Below are 19564 nucleotides of genomic sequence, written 5' to 3'. Positions count from 1 at the left end.
AAAAACAAAAAAAAACACTAGTTGTTCTGTTGGACTTTGCACTTCTTTGCAACATGGTTTTAGTGAAAAATGAATTGAAGTCTACACCTAAAATAAAGGTTATACAGTATGGATTTTCTTCTAGACCTGGAATGTAATGCAGGAGTTGTAGGACTACGGCTCTATGGTACTTTTGTTGTCTTGAGCTTGATGATTATTGGTGGTTGTCTGTTACTTCAAAGAAAATAGTGTTGCAAAGAAGAAAGAATGTCATATGGTTTAGGAGCAATGTGTGGGTGACTGATTTTTGGGTGAACTATTCATTGAATGCACAATTTTTTAACAGTTTAACTGCTCCCTCTGGAGTATAAACTTGTAATATTCCTCCTGTTCAAAATTGATAATGTAGTTGCAAAAAATGCATCTAAACAAATGTATACTCATGAGAACTTTAATAATTTCAAAAGAAAAACCTCACTGCACCATTGAATTTACTTGTTTTGTGGCATCTTAAACCATCTTCTCGGAGGCAGATGTTGACATTTAAGGTGCAACACACGTAGTCTGTCATAACCAAAAATTTTTCATTTTAAACTGGTATTAACCAGGATATTACTTTGCCATATGATCCCATAAGACCTTATACTGTGCAGACTGCACCATTTATTTAACAGCTTGATTGCTGTCACCTAAAGACCTTAATTCACATAATTTTGTATTAAGTGCTTTTAATACAGGGCTGGTATAATGTGTAGGTCTGGATCAGACATTAATAAACTTGACTGAATTATATATTCTGATGATTTGTTAAAGGGGGGCATATGACGTTGCTAAAAAGAATTATTTTTTGTATTTGGTGTAATGCAATGTGTTTATGCGGCTTAAGGTTCAAAAAACACATTATTTTCCACATACTGTACATTATTTTTGCTCCTCTATGCCCCGTCTTCTGAAATGCGTTGATTTTTACAAAGCTTATCTTTCTGAAAAGCGAGGTGTGCTCTGATTGACTAGCTATCCAGTGCATTGTGATTGGCCGAATCCCTGAAGCGTGTGATGGAAATGTTACGCCCCTTAACATACTGTGATGCTGTCACAGTGGACAATCCTTTAAATATGAAAACATACTTACAGGCTGTGAGTCAGAAGTACCAGAATGTCCTTGCAAAGTTGAAATTGCCCAACTTTATAGAAACAACCTTTGTGCACAGCCTTCCCAGGTTCAGGAAACAGTCCTCCATAAAATGTGCTGCACACATCTGAATATTTGGATTTGAACTGTTCTGGAACCGTGTTGTAAATACAACTTAACCACTGTTTTCTAGTTGTCCTCTTTTGGAAGACCAAAGAAATTAGTTTCGCTTTCACAGTGAAACACACAGCGTCTCCACGACAATCTTAACCGGACAAGTCTTAACTAAGAATAAAAGTTACGCCGTCTTTCTTTGCGTGAACATTTGGGTGGGGTTATGCAAATCTTCCCACACAGTGACATAGACGTGGGGGCGTTTAAACGAGCCATTTTAGGAGGGCGTGGACGAGTCTTAGCTTTTAGAAAGAATATCTCTTTGGGTTTGAGACTTTAGTCTTTGGAACTAAACTGGGGAGTAAACTGTAACAGTCAATGTATGCTGTCTTTCAAGGCCAAGCAAAACATTTTGTGAGGGGGGAATGATATAGAAGTTACTGGAACTTGTTCCCTCTGTTATTCATATCTGGTTCATTACAGTGTCTTCCTAGCAGCCCAATCAACTCCAGGTTTGGTTGGAAGTGTCGAGCCTACTCATTGTTTTTGCTGAAATCTCCCTGTCATCATTGGAAGGCATGTAACTTGCCAATCAAAAATGGATGAGGGCTGTCTGTCTTAAAGTTATTAGTTGCCCAATCACCAAGGATAACAATCAATGAGGACAATTTTACATCTGATCTGAGCAGGGCAGGGCAGTGGCTTTTCAAAGAAGCTAATCGGTCACTGCCATTGCCACAAGAATCTGGCATTAATGGCAGAGTGATTAACTGTGCAGGGATTTGAGTTGTTGGGACTGGTAACACTGCCCCTACTGGTGAGAGAAACGGCCACATCAGAGGCAGTATAGAAAAGAGGCAGGCCAACCCCATCTCATAAGAAAACTTTCATGTTTTGGTATATTGGTGTCAAACTCGTCTACAGGAATATTTAAGATTTTTAGGGGGAAAACGAATTGTTAAAGAGATTACAGATTTGACATACCAAAAAAAAAAAAAAAAAAAGGACACGTCCATTACAATTAACAGCAAAAATTGGAATGCCCACTGTTCCATAAATAGAAAATTATTTTCCAGATAAGAAAGCCCTTCGACAAAGTCATCACTCGGTTTTATAACTTTTTTTTCTGTTTATTGACGTCAGCACAGTTACTGTTACAATCTCCAGATCAAGTGTAAATGAAGCTCACAGCTGAACAATTGCATTTATTCTGAATTGGCAGCTGTTTAGAAGTATTCTGACACCTTTCTCAAACAACAAGTAAATCGCTAATATTAAAGCAACCCCCCCCCCCCCCAAACCTAGTGAAGGTCTTGGGATTGTGGATGTTCATCAGCCAATCAGCATCATCATGATGTCATTTCCCTGCAGCTCCGAATTGATTAGTTACATGGTAGTTTACATCTCAGGGAAGACCATGAAGATTTTTTGTGCATCACAATCTTTGCGGTGGTCGTACTCCAGTTGAGCAACTTCTTTTTGAGAGAAGTGGAACTGCTAACGGATGACTCTCCAGGTATTTCACATCTCAGTTTAAGCAGTCTCCCACATTCCCATTTCCACCACCAACTGGGCAAAAAGTCTTACAGATAGAAGACAACCAAGGACAATTGGACTGCAGCTTTTCATTGGTCCTGGACGTCCAAACATCAAGCCATGTAAGGCTGTTACTTTTGTGCTAATTTTGTTCCATTCATGTATTTATGTGAATATGTTCTGCATATACCAGCAGTGTTGGAGTAACTAATTGAATTTCGCTACACTACTAACCCTACTAAACACAAATTGTCAGTATTCAGTAGCTCAACAAGGTCCAGCTACAGCATGCTACATTGCTGTTTTCTGTCGCATGAATCTGAATCATGAATGTTCCTGGATTTCTCTACCTGGCATTCATGAGTCCAATCCTGTTCCTGGAGATCTGCCTGCCTGCAGAGTTCTGTTCCAGCCCTGGTAAAGTGCTTCCTAAGATCTTAATTCGTTGGTTCAGGAGTATTTGATTAATGTTGGAGCTAAACTTTGCAGGAAGTTACCCCCCCCCCCCCAAAAAAAAAAAAAAAAAAAACTTTGATTGCAGTCTGCGTGTCAAATTGAAATTCTTGGCAAGCTACAATTTCTTAGTATTTTCCCCCACACTGTATGCAAGTTGTTCGTATATTACTTGTATAAACATTTTATTGTTTGTTTGGAAAATAATAAAATTGTATCCATTGAGGCATGAATTGAAATCAGTCTGCATATTAAAAAAGTGTTACACCAAAACATTTTGCTTTCATGCTTTTGTTTCAAAAAGAGCATCAAAAGAATATTTGTTCCTTTTAATCCTATTAAACAAAATGCAGATGTGTGGCTTTATTTTTGTTATTTTATGTTCTGACAAGTTATTGAAACAAATTAATGTTGCTGCATTCTTACGCCATAAGTGTTACAAAATTTGTGACAGAAAAAAAGTCAGTTCTTCACTTTTTTAAAATGGTTTCTTGTGATCATGAAGAAAAGATTTTTTACTTGCCTAAGCAAAATATATTTCTGTCTTATTTTCAGGCTTTAGGCACAATTAATATTCCTAGCAACTTCAGCTTCTTTATACGAACTGGCACTCTTCCTTCAGTAACTTTCTGCCTACCCCATTTGACATTACACACTTGTGAGACATTTCATACACATGGGAATCTGTTACAATTCATCGTACTAAGGACTTAGTGCATACATTTACTGTCAGGTGCTGTATTATGTTGCACAACATTCTTTTGCGTAAATTAATTGTCTCTCATAAATCAAACTTGAAGGCCAACTAAAGGAACACCACTTCATTCCTCATGCATAAATATATTACCCAGGAGATACTGCACAGGAAACATTTATGCAGAGTTATGCAATACATAAAGACAGCAATGATTTTGTTTGATTCTTATTTAAAGGATGATGAATAACATGATGGCAACCCAGTGTTTCAAATAAGTTGTGCGGTGTCCACGCCAAGGGATAGTTCACCTAAATATGACAATTTACATGATTTACTTATTTTCTCATGTCATTCCTAGCCTGTGTGACTGACTTCTTAATGTGAAACACTAAAAGAGGAATTTGGAATAATGTACTGACTTCTCGTTTCCACATGTTGAAAGTGAATGGGGATCTGGGCTGTTACAAAAGTAAATTATTTGAAATTATTTAGCCATAAATTACTCATACTGCACATTTGGAGTCATGCTCTGAGGAAGATTTATATTTAATTTATTCATTGACTGTCCACAATCAATTCAAATATGGCATATTTGGACATGTCATTGATGTGACCAATTCTCTTAAGATTCTAAGTAAATAGTGACTTAAATTTGGACATATGGCTATTGTAGGTCATATTAAGTTGTTTTTAACAATCTTATTTATTTATCTTTTCTTCATTTTGGAGCTTGACTGGCTGGATCTCCATTCATTTACTTCATGTGGAGTACACTGGCCAGTACATTCGTTAACATTAACATTCTTTGTTCCACATGTGGATTTGGAAAAAAACATGAGGTGTCAGTGAATGATGATGAGAATATTTTTCGAGTGAACTATGTCTTTAAGTCTCCATGTTTTGGTACTGCTGAACAGATGGTCTGCAAGCTGCCATCGGGTCTGCTTGGCAAATATGGGAAGGCGCTTCTGACAGCATAACATCTCAGGTAAGCCTTTTTCATACCATGCATTAATAATATGATTAGTACTTATGTTGTTTTCATGGCACATTTTCAAGCGTTTTTGGACATTTCAATAAAATATCTATTATTTTAAATAAAGATTATTTCCCATCCAATTCGTGGTCTTGTTTTCTATTGAACTGGTTTAACAGTGTCATATTATTAGCACACTTTTGTTGTCAGTTGTAATGCTTTGGTTATGGTTGGTGATCCAAAACTGTCAAATGGCCTAACATGAAAAATATATATATTATAGTTATAGTTCAGTCTTTCCAAAATTTCCAATGATTACAAGAATAATTTTAAATGTAATCAGACACACTGTAAAAAAAAAAAAAAAAAAAAAAACTGATATAACTGATATAATGTTAATATACCAACCTATGGAAGTACTGAAATCTGTTTTGTGCCTTTGTAAAACACAAATAACCACCAAATGCAGGTGGTGATGAGAAAGTCACATGATGAACCAAAGCCCATCACAAGCAGCTTTTAAATATTAACATATATATAAGGTGCACAGTGTCATTCACACAAACAATAAACACCATCATGGTAACACACATGAAACTGACATAATGCAATAAACATTCATTTAACAACATTAAGTGTAACACACATCCCTAATATACAAAACTGATAAGAAAAAACTAAGAAACATAATTATATTTAAAAAAAAAAAAACATCAATTTTGAAATGTAACGCAGGGAATTCTGGGAATGTCAATTTACAGTTATTCACCGTATACAGTAGAGGAATTTACCATTTTTACTGTAGCATTTTTACAGTCTTTTACTGTTAAATTCACATAATTTTTTACAGTGCAGAAGACACCCACTAAAATGTCATTCAGTGTAAAACAGTATTTCATATACCAAAACAATCTTGTCAGGCATATTAGAATCATTAGATGACATTAAAAGACTGTTTAAGGATCACAGTGCAGCCCCCCAAAACTCAGTTCATTGTCATTTTAAATCTTTACCACTATCATTCAAACCACTAGGTTTTACCCATTTGACAGCAAGTTTTCAATCATTTAAAATATAATAAAATTTAGTATGATCACATTTTCCTTTTATATATTTTACAGTACAAATAAGAATATGTTGTTTAATGTTGACATAAATATATCCATTATGCTGAATGATGACTGAACATTATTTCACAGATATTTTGACTTTTTATTTCAAACATTTAAACAGACATCCAAATGTTTAACATGTTGACGGCTATTTTGATTCAAATGACCTGTATGTTATATTATTATGAATAAAAAAATAAAAAAAAAACTGCATAAAAACATTTAGGGTGCGTCTCAATCAGCTCCTTAGCTCCTGAATCAGTTGATCATATCCACGAATTCGGTCACTGGTAAGTTCCCTGACTCACTGCTCATTGGGACAGTGATCACTCGAATTCCAGTGACATGACTACGTATAGCGTCAATGGACAACATAGTAGAACGTCACCACTTGAATTAATAAACAACAGAACGGGCCGATCTCTTTTTGATACTATTTTTTATTCACTTTAAACACATCGTTCTGTTACATGTTCTTACAACATTTCAGCCAAATATTAATTATAAATGTGTTCATTACCTGTCTAGTAATGTGTATTTATGTTGAAATATACAAATTATATTGAAAAAAAAAACGATTTGTCTTTTCAAATCTTCTATAGCGGGTCATTATATTTGAGTTGACTTGTGTGATTTATGTTTTATGCTTCAGAAATTTGCTGTTATTTCCTGTAAGGGAGCACAGTGACCTTTGATGCGCCCTAGTTTTTGCAGTGCATTGTGGGATTTCCCTGATCAGTGCCCTGACTACTGAACAAGGGAGCTGATTGAGACGTAGCCTTAGAAAGGGTTTATTTGGTCCTCTACTGGAAATGGATCAAAACATTTTCTGAATGTACTCTGTAAATAATGAACTTTTAATCATTTAAGTTGCATGAAATTAAGAAATAATAAAACCATCTTTGTTTTTAGATGAATTAAAAATTTATGACAAGGACATATCACAGCTTTGAGGCACAATGGTTTAGAGTATGACTTCATATCCTGCAATGGTTCAGTCAGAAGGAAGTGCCTGAAGGACAGCCTGTGGCACTCTGCTTGAATAGTACTCATGATTCCTCAGTGTTGCCAGCACTCCAGCAGAGTTCATGTGCTTCACATTGGCATCATATCTGTATGCATTACCATGCATGTCTGTCAGTTTGCCTGTACATCAAAAAGAACATAAATTTAGCCTAAAAAATCAAGCACATTTTCAAGAATGGATATGCAAAAAATTAATGTCACCTCCAACTGCGTGCAAAATGGCTTCAGGCGCACATGTGTCCCACTTTTTACATCCTGGACTGGCAAACACATAAGCAGAGGCCTTTCCCTCCACCAGCTGGATGATCTACCAGGCCAAGAATGAAGATGCAATTAGTTCAACTTCTACACCAATACTAACTCAATCAAATCAAAGGCTAGTGACTCACTTTATTCCCAGCTCCTCCCACTCGGATGACATCATGAGGCTCCATGGCTTGCACTGCGTCAATAACAAGTTTATTGCTATGGGACCGTGTAGTAGTGATGATTCTTTTCCCATCTGGGACTTCCTGGAGCTGAAACCCAAATGCGCCCAAACCTAATACTCCCCATAACGTTCTGCCCAAAGAAGCACCTGCCCCCATCTGAATGAATAGAGAGAATAAAAGAGTTCAACCAATCCCAGCCTCTACCAAATGTAGTGTAGCATATGTGAGCAATCAACAGGTTGGACCTGGTAGTTGTAGAAGGGTTGATTGATGACTCCAGCTGTCTTGATAAGCAATGCCTATTAGCACTGTCACATGATCCAAAAGCCCTGCAATAAAATGGCACACAAACAACATTATACAAAGTATTTATTAGTCAGCTCTGGCATTAAAATACTGTTAACCCCACTATGGATTGGACCTTAGGATGTGTTCACACATGGTAAGATTTGTTCAGTTAAACAAACTGGTTCAAAATGTGGTTCGTTTGATAAAGTGCATGCTATCATCAAAACTTTGGTACACACCAAACAAGTGGACCAAGACCCACTTTTTTAGCTTTTTTGCTGGTCAGCTTTGAGAAATGGTAAATGCCCAACTTAACAACACTTTTTGATTGACTACAACCTTTTACAACCTTTCAAAAGTGACATCTCATGCCCCAAAAAGAAAAACATTAGATCACCGTACGGTAAGGGGCTCTGTAGGGCTGCTCTGCCTTCTGTATGTAAACTGGGCTGTAGAAAACCCTTGCAGCTACAGCAGAGACAGGAGAGCAAAGGCAGAGAGAGAAATAGGAGGAAGGAAAGAGCAGATCACCATGCGACAGCACCAGATGTGTTGGACAAATGGACGTCAATTAGAGAGAGAGAGAAGAATGAGGCATAGAGGCAAATGATAAAAAATTCCTCACTGTGCCACTGAAGTGGACATGCTCGCAACACTATCTCCTAACTAGATGGCAGTGCTGGATAGTAACTGTTTACATGTAATATGGATTACATAATTAGGTTTAAAAATTAAGGTCTTGTAATTAGAGTATATTACACTATAAAGGTCATAATTAGATTACAGTAACTTTTTAATGGATAACATGATTACATATTATTTACACAATGGCAGTAAACTCAAAATTTATTAATTTTCCCATACTCTTCTTTTTATCTTAAATTATCCTTTCTAAAAATCCTACTGTGTCATACCATTACTAAATTGATAATATAGAATGGTCATGTAAATAAATTTGCAAACCATGCTTCTGAATTTGGGTGAATGAGGCATAAAGCAATTAAACCATGTTTTCAAAATAACTATGCAAGTTTCTAAACAATGGTGATGTATAGCCGTGAAACACTACGTATTCATCATATCCAGTAACCCTCAGTTATTGTCAGTTCTGCAATTATTCAAACATGGAGGACTTTGGGTGTGTAAATATCATGTTTTTTTATTATTATTATTATTATTATTATTATTGTTTGTTCATGTAATGCAGCGATTTACAAATGTTTTTTGCCAGCCAAGCCCCGTTGACATGAAATATTTACTTGAAATATTTCTGGAAAAGTTAATATTTCAGTAATTTAACAATACATTTGCATGTATACAGGTTAGTGTCAGTTAATGGTCACACTGACATAAAGGTAAACAAATAAAATATTTATATTTTTGTTGTTCAAGTGTTTAATTTATTTCATTTTACATTTTTATGATGCTGCAATGGCTACAACTACTAAAATAGAATTGAATTGCTCTAGACATCACTACAAGTGAAGCCACCGCGTCATTATTTCATTGAGTAAATATTTCCTAACAAGTCCGCATTTTTATATCTGAAGTCTCCCGGCACATTCCCATGAAAGATTTCTTTAAACATTAAAAATAAAGGCGACGGGTTAAGAAAAATATAATGAATGTAATACAATGCTTCTCTCTAGTTATTTTTTTTTAAGTTTATGTGCAATGAATGCCTTTTCTAAGGTAAATGTTATATGACATTGTTCACGTGTTTTTATGATGTCTTTCTGTGGCTGGAAACCCACATTTACAACGTTAGTTTTTATTTTGTGATAAAATTAGCCAAATCTGAAAGCTGATACTTTATTTCTGATTAAAAGTAACAAAGCACTTAGTGTGATTTTTGGATGGCAGGCACTTTGCAAATAATGAATAGACTTAAAGACGTGAAATATTTCCAAGCATTTATACTGTCCTTCCAAGCAAGATGTCGAATGGTACAGTTTCCTTTTAATAATCCCAGATCATATGTAATTTTTTACTGCATAATTACATGCTGTACAGAATATATATGTATTAAGTCAATTACTATATATTAATATCGCTTAGCCTGGCCGAAAAGACCATAGGCATTACAGTTCACGTCTGCAGTAATAATTAATTAACAGAAATTAATTCTAAAAACTAATAATGTACTAATAATTAATAATGTCTAAAAAACTAATAATGACTTTTCACTTTACACCTACCTTTAAATAGGTATAAGATTTAGTCTCAGAGGTAGCACTACGCCAAGATGGTGCTACGGGTATTAATTCTACGCATGATTTAAAGCACATTTTACGTCCAGCCTAGTCTTACAACCGGATGTACGTCCAGCTCGTGCAACCGGCCCATGGTGACTTTATTGCACAATGATGTTTACAACTTCAGTTGGACAAGACTAAAACTTAAAGGGGTCATATAATGTTGCTAAAAATAACATTATTTTGTGTATTTGGTGTAATGAAGTGTGTTTACGTTGTTTAAGGTTCAAAAAACACATTATTTTCCACATAATGTACATTATTGTTTCTCCTCTATGCCCCGCCTTTCTGAAACACATCGATTTTTACAAAGCTCATCGTTCTGAAAAGCGAGGTGTGCTCTGATTGGCTAGCTATCCAGTGCGTTGTGATTGGCCGAATACCTCAAGCGTGTGACGGAAATGTTACGCCCCTTACCATCAGGGTTCTAAATTAACACCCACCAACCCACCAAATGCGGGTTAAAATTCATTTTGGCGGGTGTTAATAAAAACTTACTAGCCAGTTTGGCCGGTGATGCATGAGGCTCTGCTCTGGGTCATTTATCCCCCTGGCAGCACTTCCTACATTTCCCATGAACACTGTGTAGTAAAGCTACGCAATGATGTTTCATATGCCCATTGGCTCCACGCAGTTTGCAGTGAAACAAGTGCGAGAAACCATGGAAACAAACGGAGCGTCCATCAGAAAACACAAGGAAGAAGAATGAACGGAGACAGAGGAAGGAGCATAGACTGAAAGAGGGAGTTATCTATTAAAGAAAAAAGATAGGTAAATGCGACGGTGGTTGGGACAGATTTCTGGGGGCGAGAAGAGGAACAAGGTAGGGGATGAGGATATCCACAGAGAAACAAAGAAAAGAAAATTTAATGCCAAATGGCTGATGGGTCATGAATGGCTTGTGTTTGATCACGAGAATGTCATAATGTTTTGTCAGGATTGCCACTCACGCAGGCCTGACTTTGTGCGCAAACATGGAACAAAAGGAACAGAGGGTGGCTCAGATTCTGATGGCACCTCTGAAGAAGAAGAGCTCTGAAGAAATTTATCTGCTCACCTTCTGTATATTCTTTAGTGCCATCAAGAGGATCAACCCACACAACCAGCTAAAAATAAAGATTAAACTTTAGTCAAATACAAAATAGAGTTACTTTAATATTCTATTAGATATTCTTTTCAAAACTGGTTCAGAATAAGTTAATTTAAAAACAGTATATTTATTAAACAGTTATAGTTTTTCAAGCATTATGCCCATATTCTGTTTCCTCTTCCTCTTTACCTCTTCCTCCTTTAAGCTGGCATATTGATCCGGACAAGACTTCTGCAGAATCAGGCTGTTGTGCCCGGTCTCTAAAAGCTCCTCTTCAACATCCTCAGCTGGTAATTCCTGCACAATTAGAATAAATTCTCAATCAAAATATAATGTTCCACTGGTTGGAGCCAAAACAGGCTGAGCGTCCTCATAATACAGGATGTACACACCTCCTCCCCGATGATGGTGACTTTAGGGAAGCTCTTCGACAGGGATGCACATATACTCTTCTGAGCAAGCCTGTCAGCCAGAGTCTGTAGATCATTGGCTCCTGTCTGTGCCCAAAAGAAGCACAGGCTACAAATATCAATTTTAGCAGCTAAATTAATTACTAAATTGACAGTAATGTTATCTTCAACATATTTGTTCAACCAATCAGATTTTAGGGTCTTAATAGAAGTTAAGAGTTTAGGATTTCTCAAGTGTGGTGAGATCATCCTCCTTGTTGGGAACATGTCTCTACTTGCCGTACCTTTTCAACGATACCCAGCTCTCCACTTTGAAGCACTTTTTGGACAATAGTTCCAGCCTTTTCGGCCACGGTGTAGGCTGAAGCCACCAGCCGCATCAACACTGCAGGGCTGCTTGCCATCACACCGGCTGAAACTGAAAGACACGCCTTCTGCAAAGAACCAGGGGAAAGGTCCGAAGACAATGGTTATGCAAGTCACTTCTCTGATCATTACGAGGAATGAGATTCTTGCCAAAGTAAAACTTGAAATAATGATTTACTACTGATCTGTCTTTTTGGTATCAGTGATTTTTTTCTTTATTTTATCACCATCATGACACTGACATTATCATGCATTGTGTGACATATCATGTGGATGTTGTGTAGATTAAAACAGATGCTTATGAAATTTTATTCATTTATTTGTTATTAAATCATCCTGAATATTTTCCTTGGCATATTTTAACAGTTTTGCACAAAATGACTCAGGCTCGAATTAGATTTTATATATTTTTATTATAGTGGTGTCAATTATGATTAATCGCATCCAAAATAAAAGCTTTGTAAAATAAAAGAACGTGTGTGTACTGTGTATATTTATTATGTATATATAAATACAAATACATGTATATATTTAAGAAAAATATATAATGTTTATGTATTAAATATATTTATATGTAATATACATTATATGAATATAAATATATACATGTAAACATTTTCAAAATATATACTGTATGTGTATGTTTTTATATATACTTAATACATATACACAGTACACAAACATATTATGTAAACAAAAACTTTTATTTTGGATGTGATTAATTGTTTGACACCACTATTTATATATATATATATATGTGTGTGTGTGTGTGTGTGTGTGTATTAATCACATTATTATTATATTGAAATTTTTAACTAATTACTTTTTTTTTTTTTTGCTTATATTTTTTTTCCATCTCAGCCATGATGTCAGTTGTAAAGAATTTATTGTAGATTTAAGAACTTCTTGCTAACTAGTCTCAATTTTTATTTTTATTTTTAATGCTAGATTTGTTCATATGTATAATAATTGACACATTATCTTTGTGTCTAACAGTGGTGACCCATACTGAGGGAAAAACAAGTAAAACACGTTTTGAGATAAGACTGTAGGTGATTTTTTTTCTAAACGTTTGAAAATATTAATTCAATAATCTTTTATCATTTGTAAGTCGCTTTGCATAAAAGCGTCTGCTGAATTACTAAATGTAAAGAATTATCAATATTCATAATTCTTCTTTTTTGTTTGTTTGTTTGGTCGTTTTGTTCCAATTATAAGAGTATGAATCAGGTATTTATTTGATCACAAAACACAATGATAAAGCACATCAACCTTCAATCAATCATGAACTGTGTGGTTGATGAGTAATTCTGAAAACTGGCAGAGGACTCATACTGTCTGAAGAGACCTGCTGAAGAACGATTAGAATGGAACCAAGGCACTCATTTCCACATCATTCATCATTCGTCCCCACAACTCTCATACTCCTTGTTACCACACTGACACATTTATTTATTTAAAACACACACTACTTAACATTTTAACCATGGTATGATATCAAGGTAACTGACTATCGGTTGAATCTAGCTGAGGTCTTACTTTAATCGCAGTCTGTCCAGCGGGAGACGCAGCGGTCCTCTGCGCGGACTCCTGTCGGACAGCAGCACCGCGGCGCAGGAAGGCGTCACGAAGCGTCGCGTCGTGGTTCTGGTCTCGCAGAGTCTTAGTGCCCGTTGTGTTGTGTTCACCCAAAATTCAGTGAAGATAGCCTTCATGTATATTATGGCAGGATTTTCTGTTTTAAGGGGTGAATTACTTCAATCACAGCTAAACTTTACTGAAAGTTGATAGTTTTTTATGGTTTACATCCATAGACTGTTTATATCCCGAAGGTCTGTTTTCTTACAAAAACGTCAGAATTATTGTGACTTCAGAATTAATTCTCTCATTTCTGACCTTTTCTCTGAATTCTGAGTCACGTCGGTCTTGCAATTAGCTTTATCAATCTTCCTTTTTCTTCCAACAAAAAAAAACAAAAACAAAAAATCTTATTACTTTTATACTACTAACACACACAAATATAAGACAAAAACCATACTTTTTTTCACAGTAATATATGACAAAAATCAGACTTTGTACTTTATTTTACTTAAGAGACATTTCAGTAAATCATAAGTGCCCCCCAAAGGTGTGTACAATTAGGCCCTTATCGTTATTTTAGTGATGTAAACTATCAGTGTACGCCTATTTGTGATTTCTGACAAATTACTAAACCGATTTAAGACAAAGAGCATAAAATAAATCTGAAATCATGCAGTCACATGCAACCGTCAATCCTTTAATAGAAAATAATTTCAATAAATGCAATGTTTACAGAAAGAGGGATTCAGTTGATTACAGTACAAAGTTTTAGTGATAGTCCAGCTAACTGGGAGCAACATGAGGACCTTTGTCTTATCTCTGAACTTTAATTAGTAAAGTATGTTTTTTGAATCCGAGAATCCTTCCTCGAGGAAGTCCAGTCCATGAATTAATTTGGATAAGAGTGTTGACTAAAAATATGTGACATATCTTTATTTGTTGGATAGATTAAACTGTAAATGATTTATTCAAACTCAGAAGGAGGTGTACATCTTTATATCAACAAAATAAAGAATTTTGTTTCATGTGAATACAGGTAAACTGATCATTACTAAGACACATTAATATAATGCAAACAAGTTTTCCAAGTGCACTTCACAGATCTACATTCCACACACACGTTCACCCGTTGGCCACTGGCCTGTATCCCATCTCTCCTTCCAGCTGTTCGGCTGTTAAAGTTCCCAGGATGGGCTGACAGTCTGGATTAAACACGGAGTACGCACTCATTTCTCCAGGTTGTCGGGCTTTTGGGCTTCGAAGGCCCTCATAGAGCCAGTAGAATAACGATATAATAAAAAATGGCAGGCCGAACTCAAGTTCTGAAAAAAGCCCCAGCAGCACGAGCCACAGCAGCACTTTAATCAGGGTCAGATGGGCGAGGGCCACTCGCTGAAGCCAACGAACACATGTAGTATTCAACAAATAATGACTGTGATCCTAAAGTGACAGGGAAATACTGGATCAGGTTTAGGTTTAATTTGCAGGTTTATATGTCATTTTGTTATCGCCCGTGTTCTTCAGAGCAGTTCTCATACCTGAGTGTGTGGACTCTGAGGGCAGGTGTTGGGCTTCTGTTCTGGGGTGTCAGGACACACTGCTGGAGAACCATCGCTTAATGCTTTCGTTTCTCTCTGGATCACACGATCAGCAGGTTTCTGGGCTTTCTTGCGTGCTCTGAACTCAGCCAGCTTACACTCCATATTTCACACCTGAAAACTGTAAACACAGGAAAAATACATTAATTCATCTGCGTTGAAATCGCTACTACGTTCACGTGTCAATATTTACCAGACTTCCGTATCACTCACTGGTCAGCAAGCGCTTCTGTCTGTGACTGTCTGTTTGTGATTACACTGAAAGACTGGTTCCTCCAGGGGGCGCGCGGTGGCTCAAAAGCCAATTTTCGGACGGTTTTTTGTCTCAGTGAAAACATCATCACATTTAAAACGTATATTCATTTAAGTTTATTAATTCCAGTTAATAATACAAGACATAAACGAAACGGTAAGTGCGCATCAATCTCTGTAAAAGCAACGAGCACGTGATCTCTAGCGATTGCAGATCACTGTTATTGGTCCAGACTGACTAGCGCTGTGAAAAGAAACTGTTATCACGTGACACATTTCAGCAAAGAAACGCGAACAGTGATTTGACTTAAAATACACAGTAAAGAGATTAAATTAGAGAAATTTCTGGTCGCCAAGCCTCGCTATTTTTTTGTATGCCTTGAAGGGTCCATTGCAGTTCATCTTATCGCTATGGTAACATTAGTTGTTGTTGCACACGGACACGTTTATGGCTGTACCCACCGGAAGTGCGCGGGAGCCGCGTCACAAGAGAGGCTGTGGGTAGGTCCTGGCATCATCGATGTAAGTGCAAAGAAATGTGTAAAATATTACTTAGGTATAAAATAATAATATATTAACATTTGAAACTCAGAGAGAATGATCCGTCGGTGATTTTGCGGTAAGCGGAACTAACGTTACATTGATAGATGACAGCTGGACCCAGCATAGCTTTAATTCCTCATAACAACAACAATAGCACATATCAATATTACATGTAGAATAATCTATGCAAGGAATCAGTGCAGCCTTTTATTCATTATTTTTAAGTATTATTTATTGGGTATTGCGTATAACCAAAGTGTTGATGTGCTTTTATTATTATTATTATTATTATTAATTGATCAGATTTCTTAAATGTAAACCGGGGAATGTTATTATATATCATAATATAATCTTACTTAATAATTATCTGACTAAAAAACGGGGACCATACGTTTTTTAATTGTTAAAGTAGGCTCCATTAACTTTTATTAATTGCAGTTCACATTTTGATTTATTGAAAAATCACACTTTGACAAATATTTAATAACCAACACTGCAGATAATAAAAACAGGTCAAAATGTTATATTATTACACTTTCTTGATTTTACAAAAGCACATTACAAAAATAAATCAAATGTGAGAAGATATGACAAATGAGACTGTTTTTAATGTTTTCACAAACATATGTATATAGATATTAAAGCTTTTAAATTTTTCAAATGTTTCGTTTGTGCTTTTGAAATTGATCATTACTCTCTCTAATTATGCTTATTATTTCGCATTTAAGCTATTTTTTTTTAGCACAAACTGTGTGATTTTCAGCAAATGTAACTGTCTAATTGTTTCATTCATATTTGTATTCATATCTCTGTGTACTTTCAGCATATGATATAGTTAACACCTGTGTGAAAATAACTGGTTTGTGATGTTTGCCCAACTTTTGGGGATATTTAAAATTGTGTGCTAAAGAATCCTGCACAATATTATCTTATTCATACAAATAGTCCTACGTTAATTTAACACACATAGTCAGTACGTGACTACCTTTGAATCCGATAACAGTGTCTCTTTATTGGTCGAGGTTTTTTTTTTTTTTTTGGCATGCATTTGTAGGCTGCTTTGAACATGCTGAAAAATGGGGACATTTCTAGGGACAGGACACCAAAAAACGGGACTGTTCCTGACAAAAATGCAAACTTTTGGTCTCCCTATTGTTTATATGACAATGAAAACAAAAATACAGATAGACAACACAATATCAATGATGATGACTTTTTGTTTTCTTCATTTGTTTATGAGTTTTTATGATTATAGTATGTTTTGAAACCCATAATGATGGTATAGAAAATGTGTTCTGTCAGAAAGAAAGCTTATGCAGTGCTCTTCATTGATTAGTGTATGCATAAATCATCCTATAACATGCTGCAGCAGAGTTTAATTCCTCAAAAATGCCTTTGCAGATATCGGCAGTGAATCTCCCCTGCGGAGTGAGCCAGCATGGCCTCTGCCCCAGCACAGCAGCCCACGCTCACCGTAGAGCAGGCGAGAGGTGAGAGGTCAGTCCTTTAATCATATGCTCAGGGGTCATGGCATGACTTAGACTCAGCCAGACTGTTGTCCCGTCCATTGCAGTTGTTCTTACTGAGGTGATCCAGGCCTTCTCCGTGCCTGAGAACGCAGCACGCATGGAGGAAGCCAGAGAAAGCGCCTGCAACGACATGGGCAAGATGCTGCAGCTTGTGCTTCCTGTGGCCACTCAGATCCAACAGGAAGTCATCAAAGCATACGGCTTCAACAATGAAGGAGAAGGTGAGATTAAATGTGCAAACATGCAAACACAACCAAATGCTGTCATTTCAACTGCTGCCTTTTGCCTTTCAGGAGTTCTCAAATTCGCCCGGCTGGTGAAGATGTATGAAACTCAGGACCCAGAGATCGCGGCCATGTCACTGAAACTCAAGAGTCTGCTACTGCCACCTCTCTCCACTCCTCCCATTGGCAGTGGCATCCCAACCTCATAGAACAAACTCTCACAAACTCTCAGTTCATCAAGTTCAAAACCGGTTCAACTATAAAAATTGTCTAGTGCAAAAACTTCCTGTTTTAACTCTTCTTTCAAGGGTGATTTAAACTGGGATGAAGTACAAATTGCACCACAGAAAAATATTTGAATAAAAAGAAAACAAGTTATTGTTGAACTTATACATTCCCATTTTTTGTAAGCAAAATTAGTATTTAAACCATGGTCTCGCTCACATATTTATTTTTTGTATTCTTATTCATTTTGCCTTGTCGAATGTGCATATTTATCAAGCGTAACACTAAATTGTTGATGCCTTTTGTTTGTTTTTAAAGCTTTTCATACAGTTTGGTATTGATTATTGTCTCATTTGGTCATATCGTCATAAATGATAACCTGTGACATTGTTCTTGTGATCACTACTGTATGAAAAACTGATTAGTGTCACATAAACACTGTTCACCAATAAAGAATTTTTTTTATAATTATTATTATGTAATGGAAAGGTGTTTGTTATCATGAAATGACTGCTTCTATTCATGTCTTTCTCAGTATTTTAGTTTTTTTGTCTTAGTCCACCAAAACATACAAACAGCATTAAGGCCGGTAATTTATGTAAACTGCATTTTTCATGGCCTGATTGGGCTCAAAAGTTCAGAGGCCAAGTGGGCCACATTTAAAATGTGAAGGGCCATAAATTACAATTTGCAAATCATCAGACTTTATTGAAGACAATGTTTGCAGTTTTACTGATTTAGAAATGCAAGTCAAAGTCTTGCTTGTCCTATTTAAAAAGAACATGAAAATAAAATAAAAAAAGTAAAATTAACAAAACATTGGATTAAAAGTTTATTTTGCTATATTGATGCAAACAAGAAAATGCATTCATACTCAAGAGTATTGAACAAACTCAAAATACTAAAACTCAACATTCTTGAGCAAATATTGTTCATACATTTTTTGAGAAATAAGTTACTTTTCATATTTGAAAGTGCACATCACTGAGCACTAAACACATGTAATTTGTTTCATACATACTGGACGCCAGAGGACTAGCTTGAACTGATCAAACATGAAACACGAAGACGCGACAATATAGGGTTTATATGTGTTCTTCAAGCCATCTCTGTTATTTTCATAATAATAAAGTATATTTATAATCTGACATAGCCTTTTAATGCAGATTATATTGTCTGCCTCGTTCTGTGACAAAAAGCTTTCTGTTGAGCACCCCGGGGTTAGGGAGTCTAAACTAACTTAAACTAACAAGTCAACATCATTCAATCAATTACATCAGGACTGCCTATGCATAGGGCCCGGGATCTTGTGCAACGCCCCTGCTCATAGCACACATTTACCTATCCCTGTTCTCCATCCCTGGATATTAAAGAATAATGTTTAATATTGTCTGAACTTCTCTCTCTCTCTCTCTCTAAGAAACTGCACTCATTATTTGTATGTTTTGTAATGTACCTGAGTCTGAGCCACTCAACCTTAAAGAAATTGCATATTCTCTCTATGTGTGTGTTGGGATCTGTGTTTGCAGGACTAGGCCTCAGTAAGGTGAGCAACTACTCCCAGGATAGAATGGACATCTGCAGACGACCTGATGCTAGAAGTGCTGACATGTATATGTGACCCTGGACCACAAAACCAGTAACAGGGGTCAAGTTTTTGAAATTGAGATTTATACATCATCTGAAAGCTGAATAAATAAGCTTTGCATTGATGTTTGTTAGGATCGGACAATATTTGGCTGAGACA

The 19564-nt window shown here is 36.1% G+C and overlaps 2 protein-coding genes and 1 pseudogene across 5 annotated transcripts; 1 reads left to right on the top strand and 2 right to left on the bottom strand.

The window, feature by feature from the left end:
• Positions 1 to 6078: 6078 nt before the first annotated feature.
• On the bottom strand, positions 6079 to 13550 carry LOC109087652 (annotated as a pseudogene).
• A 572-nt stretch (positions 13551 to 14122) lies between these two features.
• LOC109047314 (SAYSvFN domain-containing protein 1-like) lies at positions 14123 to 15686 on the bottom strand. Of its 2 annotated transcripts, none has more exons than XM_042746777.1 (3): positions 15258 to 15686; positions 14985 to 15165; positions 14123 to 14886 (listed from the first exon to the last, which is right to left on the bottom strand). In XM_042746777.1, the coding sequence occupies exons 2-3, from the start codon at positions 15147 to 15149 to the stop codon at positions 14569 to 14571; spliced, it is 483 nt and encodes a 160-aa protein (XP_042602711.1). In that variant the 5' UTR covers positions 15150 to 15165; positions 15258 to 15686; the 3' UTR covers positions 14123 to 14568. The 2 variants fall into 2 exon arrangements, with proteins under 2 accessions (XP_042602711.1, XP_042602710.1); XM_042746776.1 differs by having other exon boundaries at positions 15238 to 15685.
• Positions 15687 to 15713: 27 nt separating this feature from the next.
• Positions 15714 to 18291, top strand: LOC109047312 (protein C10-like). Of its 3 annotated transcripts, none has more exons than XM_042746778.1 (4): positions 15714 to 15818; positions 17241 to 17329; positions 17413 to 17589; positions 17662 to 18291. In XM_042746778.1, the coding sequence occupies exons 2-4, from the start codon at positions 17278 to 17280 to the stop codon at positions 17799 to 17801; spliced, it is 369 nt and encodes a 122-aa protein (XP_042602712.1). In that variant the 5' UTR covers positions 15714 to 15818; positions 17241 to 17277; the 3' UTR covers positions 17802 to 18291. The 3 variants fall into 3 exon arrangements, with proteins under 3 accessions (XP_042602712.1, XP_042602714.1, XP_042602713.1); XM_042746780.1 differs by having other exon boundaries at positions 15779 to 15797; XM_042746779.1 differs by having other exon boundaries at positions 15779 to 15915.
• The last annotated feature ends 1273 nt before the right edge of the window (positions 18292 to 19564 follow it).

Source organism: Cyprinus carpio, chromosome B20 (genome assembly GCF_018340385.1).
Source record: "Cyprinus carpio isolate SPL01 chromosome B20, ASM1834038v1, whole genome shotgun sequence".
Taxonomy (NCBI): Eukaryota; Metazoa; Chordata; class Actinopteri; order Cypriniformes; family Cyprinidae; genus Cyprinus; species Cyprinus carpio.
This window is presented reverse-complemented; position numbering and strand designations above follow the sequence as displayed.

Bases quoted from the DNA above. Each gene is read 5' to 3' on its own strand.
- LOC109047314 (XM_042746777.1), bottom strand. From the start codon at position 15,149: ATGGAGTGTAAGCTGGCTGAGTTCAGAGCACGCAAGAAAGCCCAGAAA. The intron at 14,887-14,984 runs GTATGAGAACTG...CTGTCACTTTAG, and splicing joins CTCAGAGTCCACACACTCAG to GATCACAGTCATTATTTGTT.
- LOC109047312 (XM_042746778.1), top strand. From the start codon at position 17,278: ATGGCCTCTGCCCCAGCACAGCAGCCCACGCTCACCGTAGAGCAGGCG. The intron at 17,330-17,412 runs GTGAGAGGTCAG...CGTCCATTGCAG, and splicing joins CACCGTAGAGCAGGCGAGAG to TTGTTCTTACTGAGGTGATC. The intron at 17,590-17,661 runs GTGAGATTAAAT...TTTGCCTTTCAG, and splicing joins CTTCAACAATGAAGGAGAAG to GAGTTCTCAAATTCGCCCGG.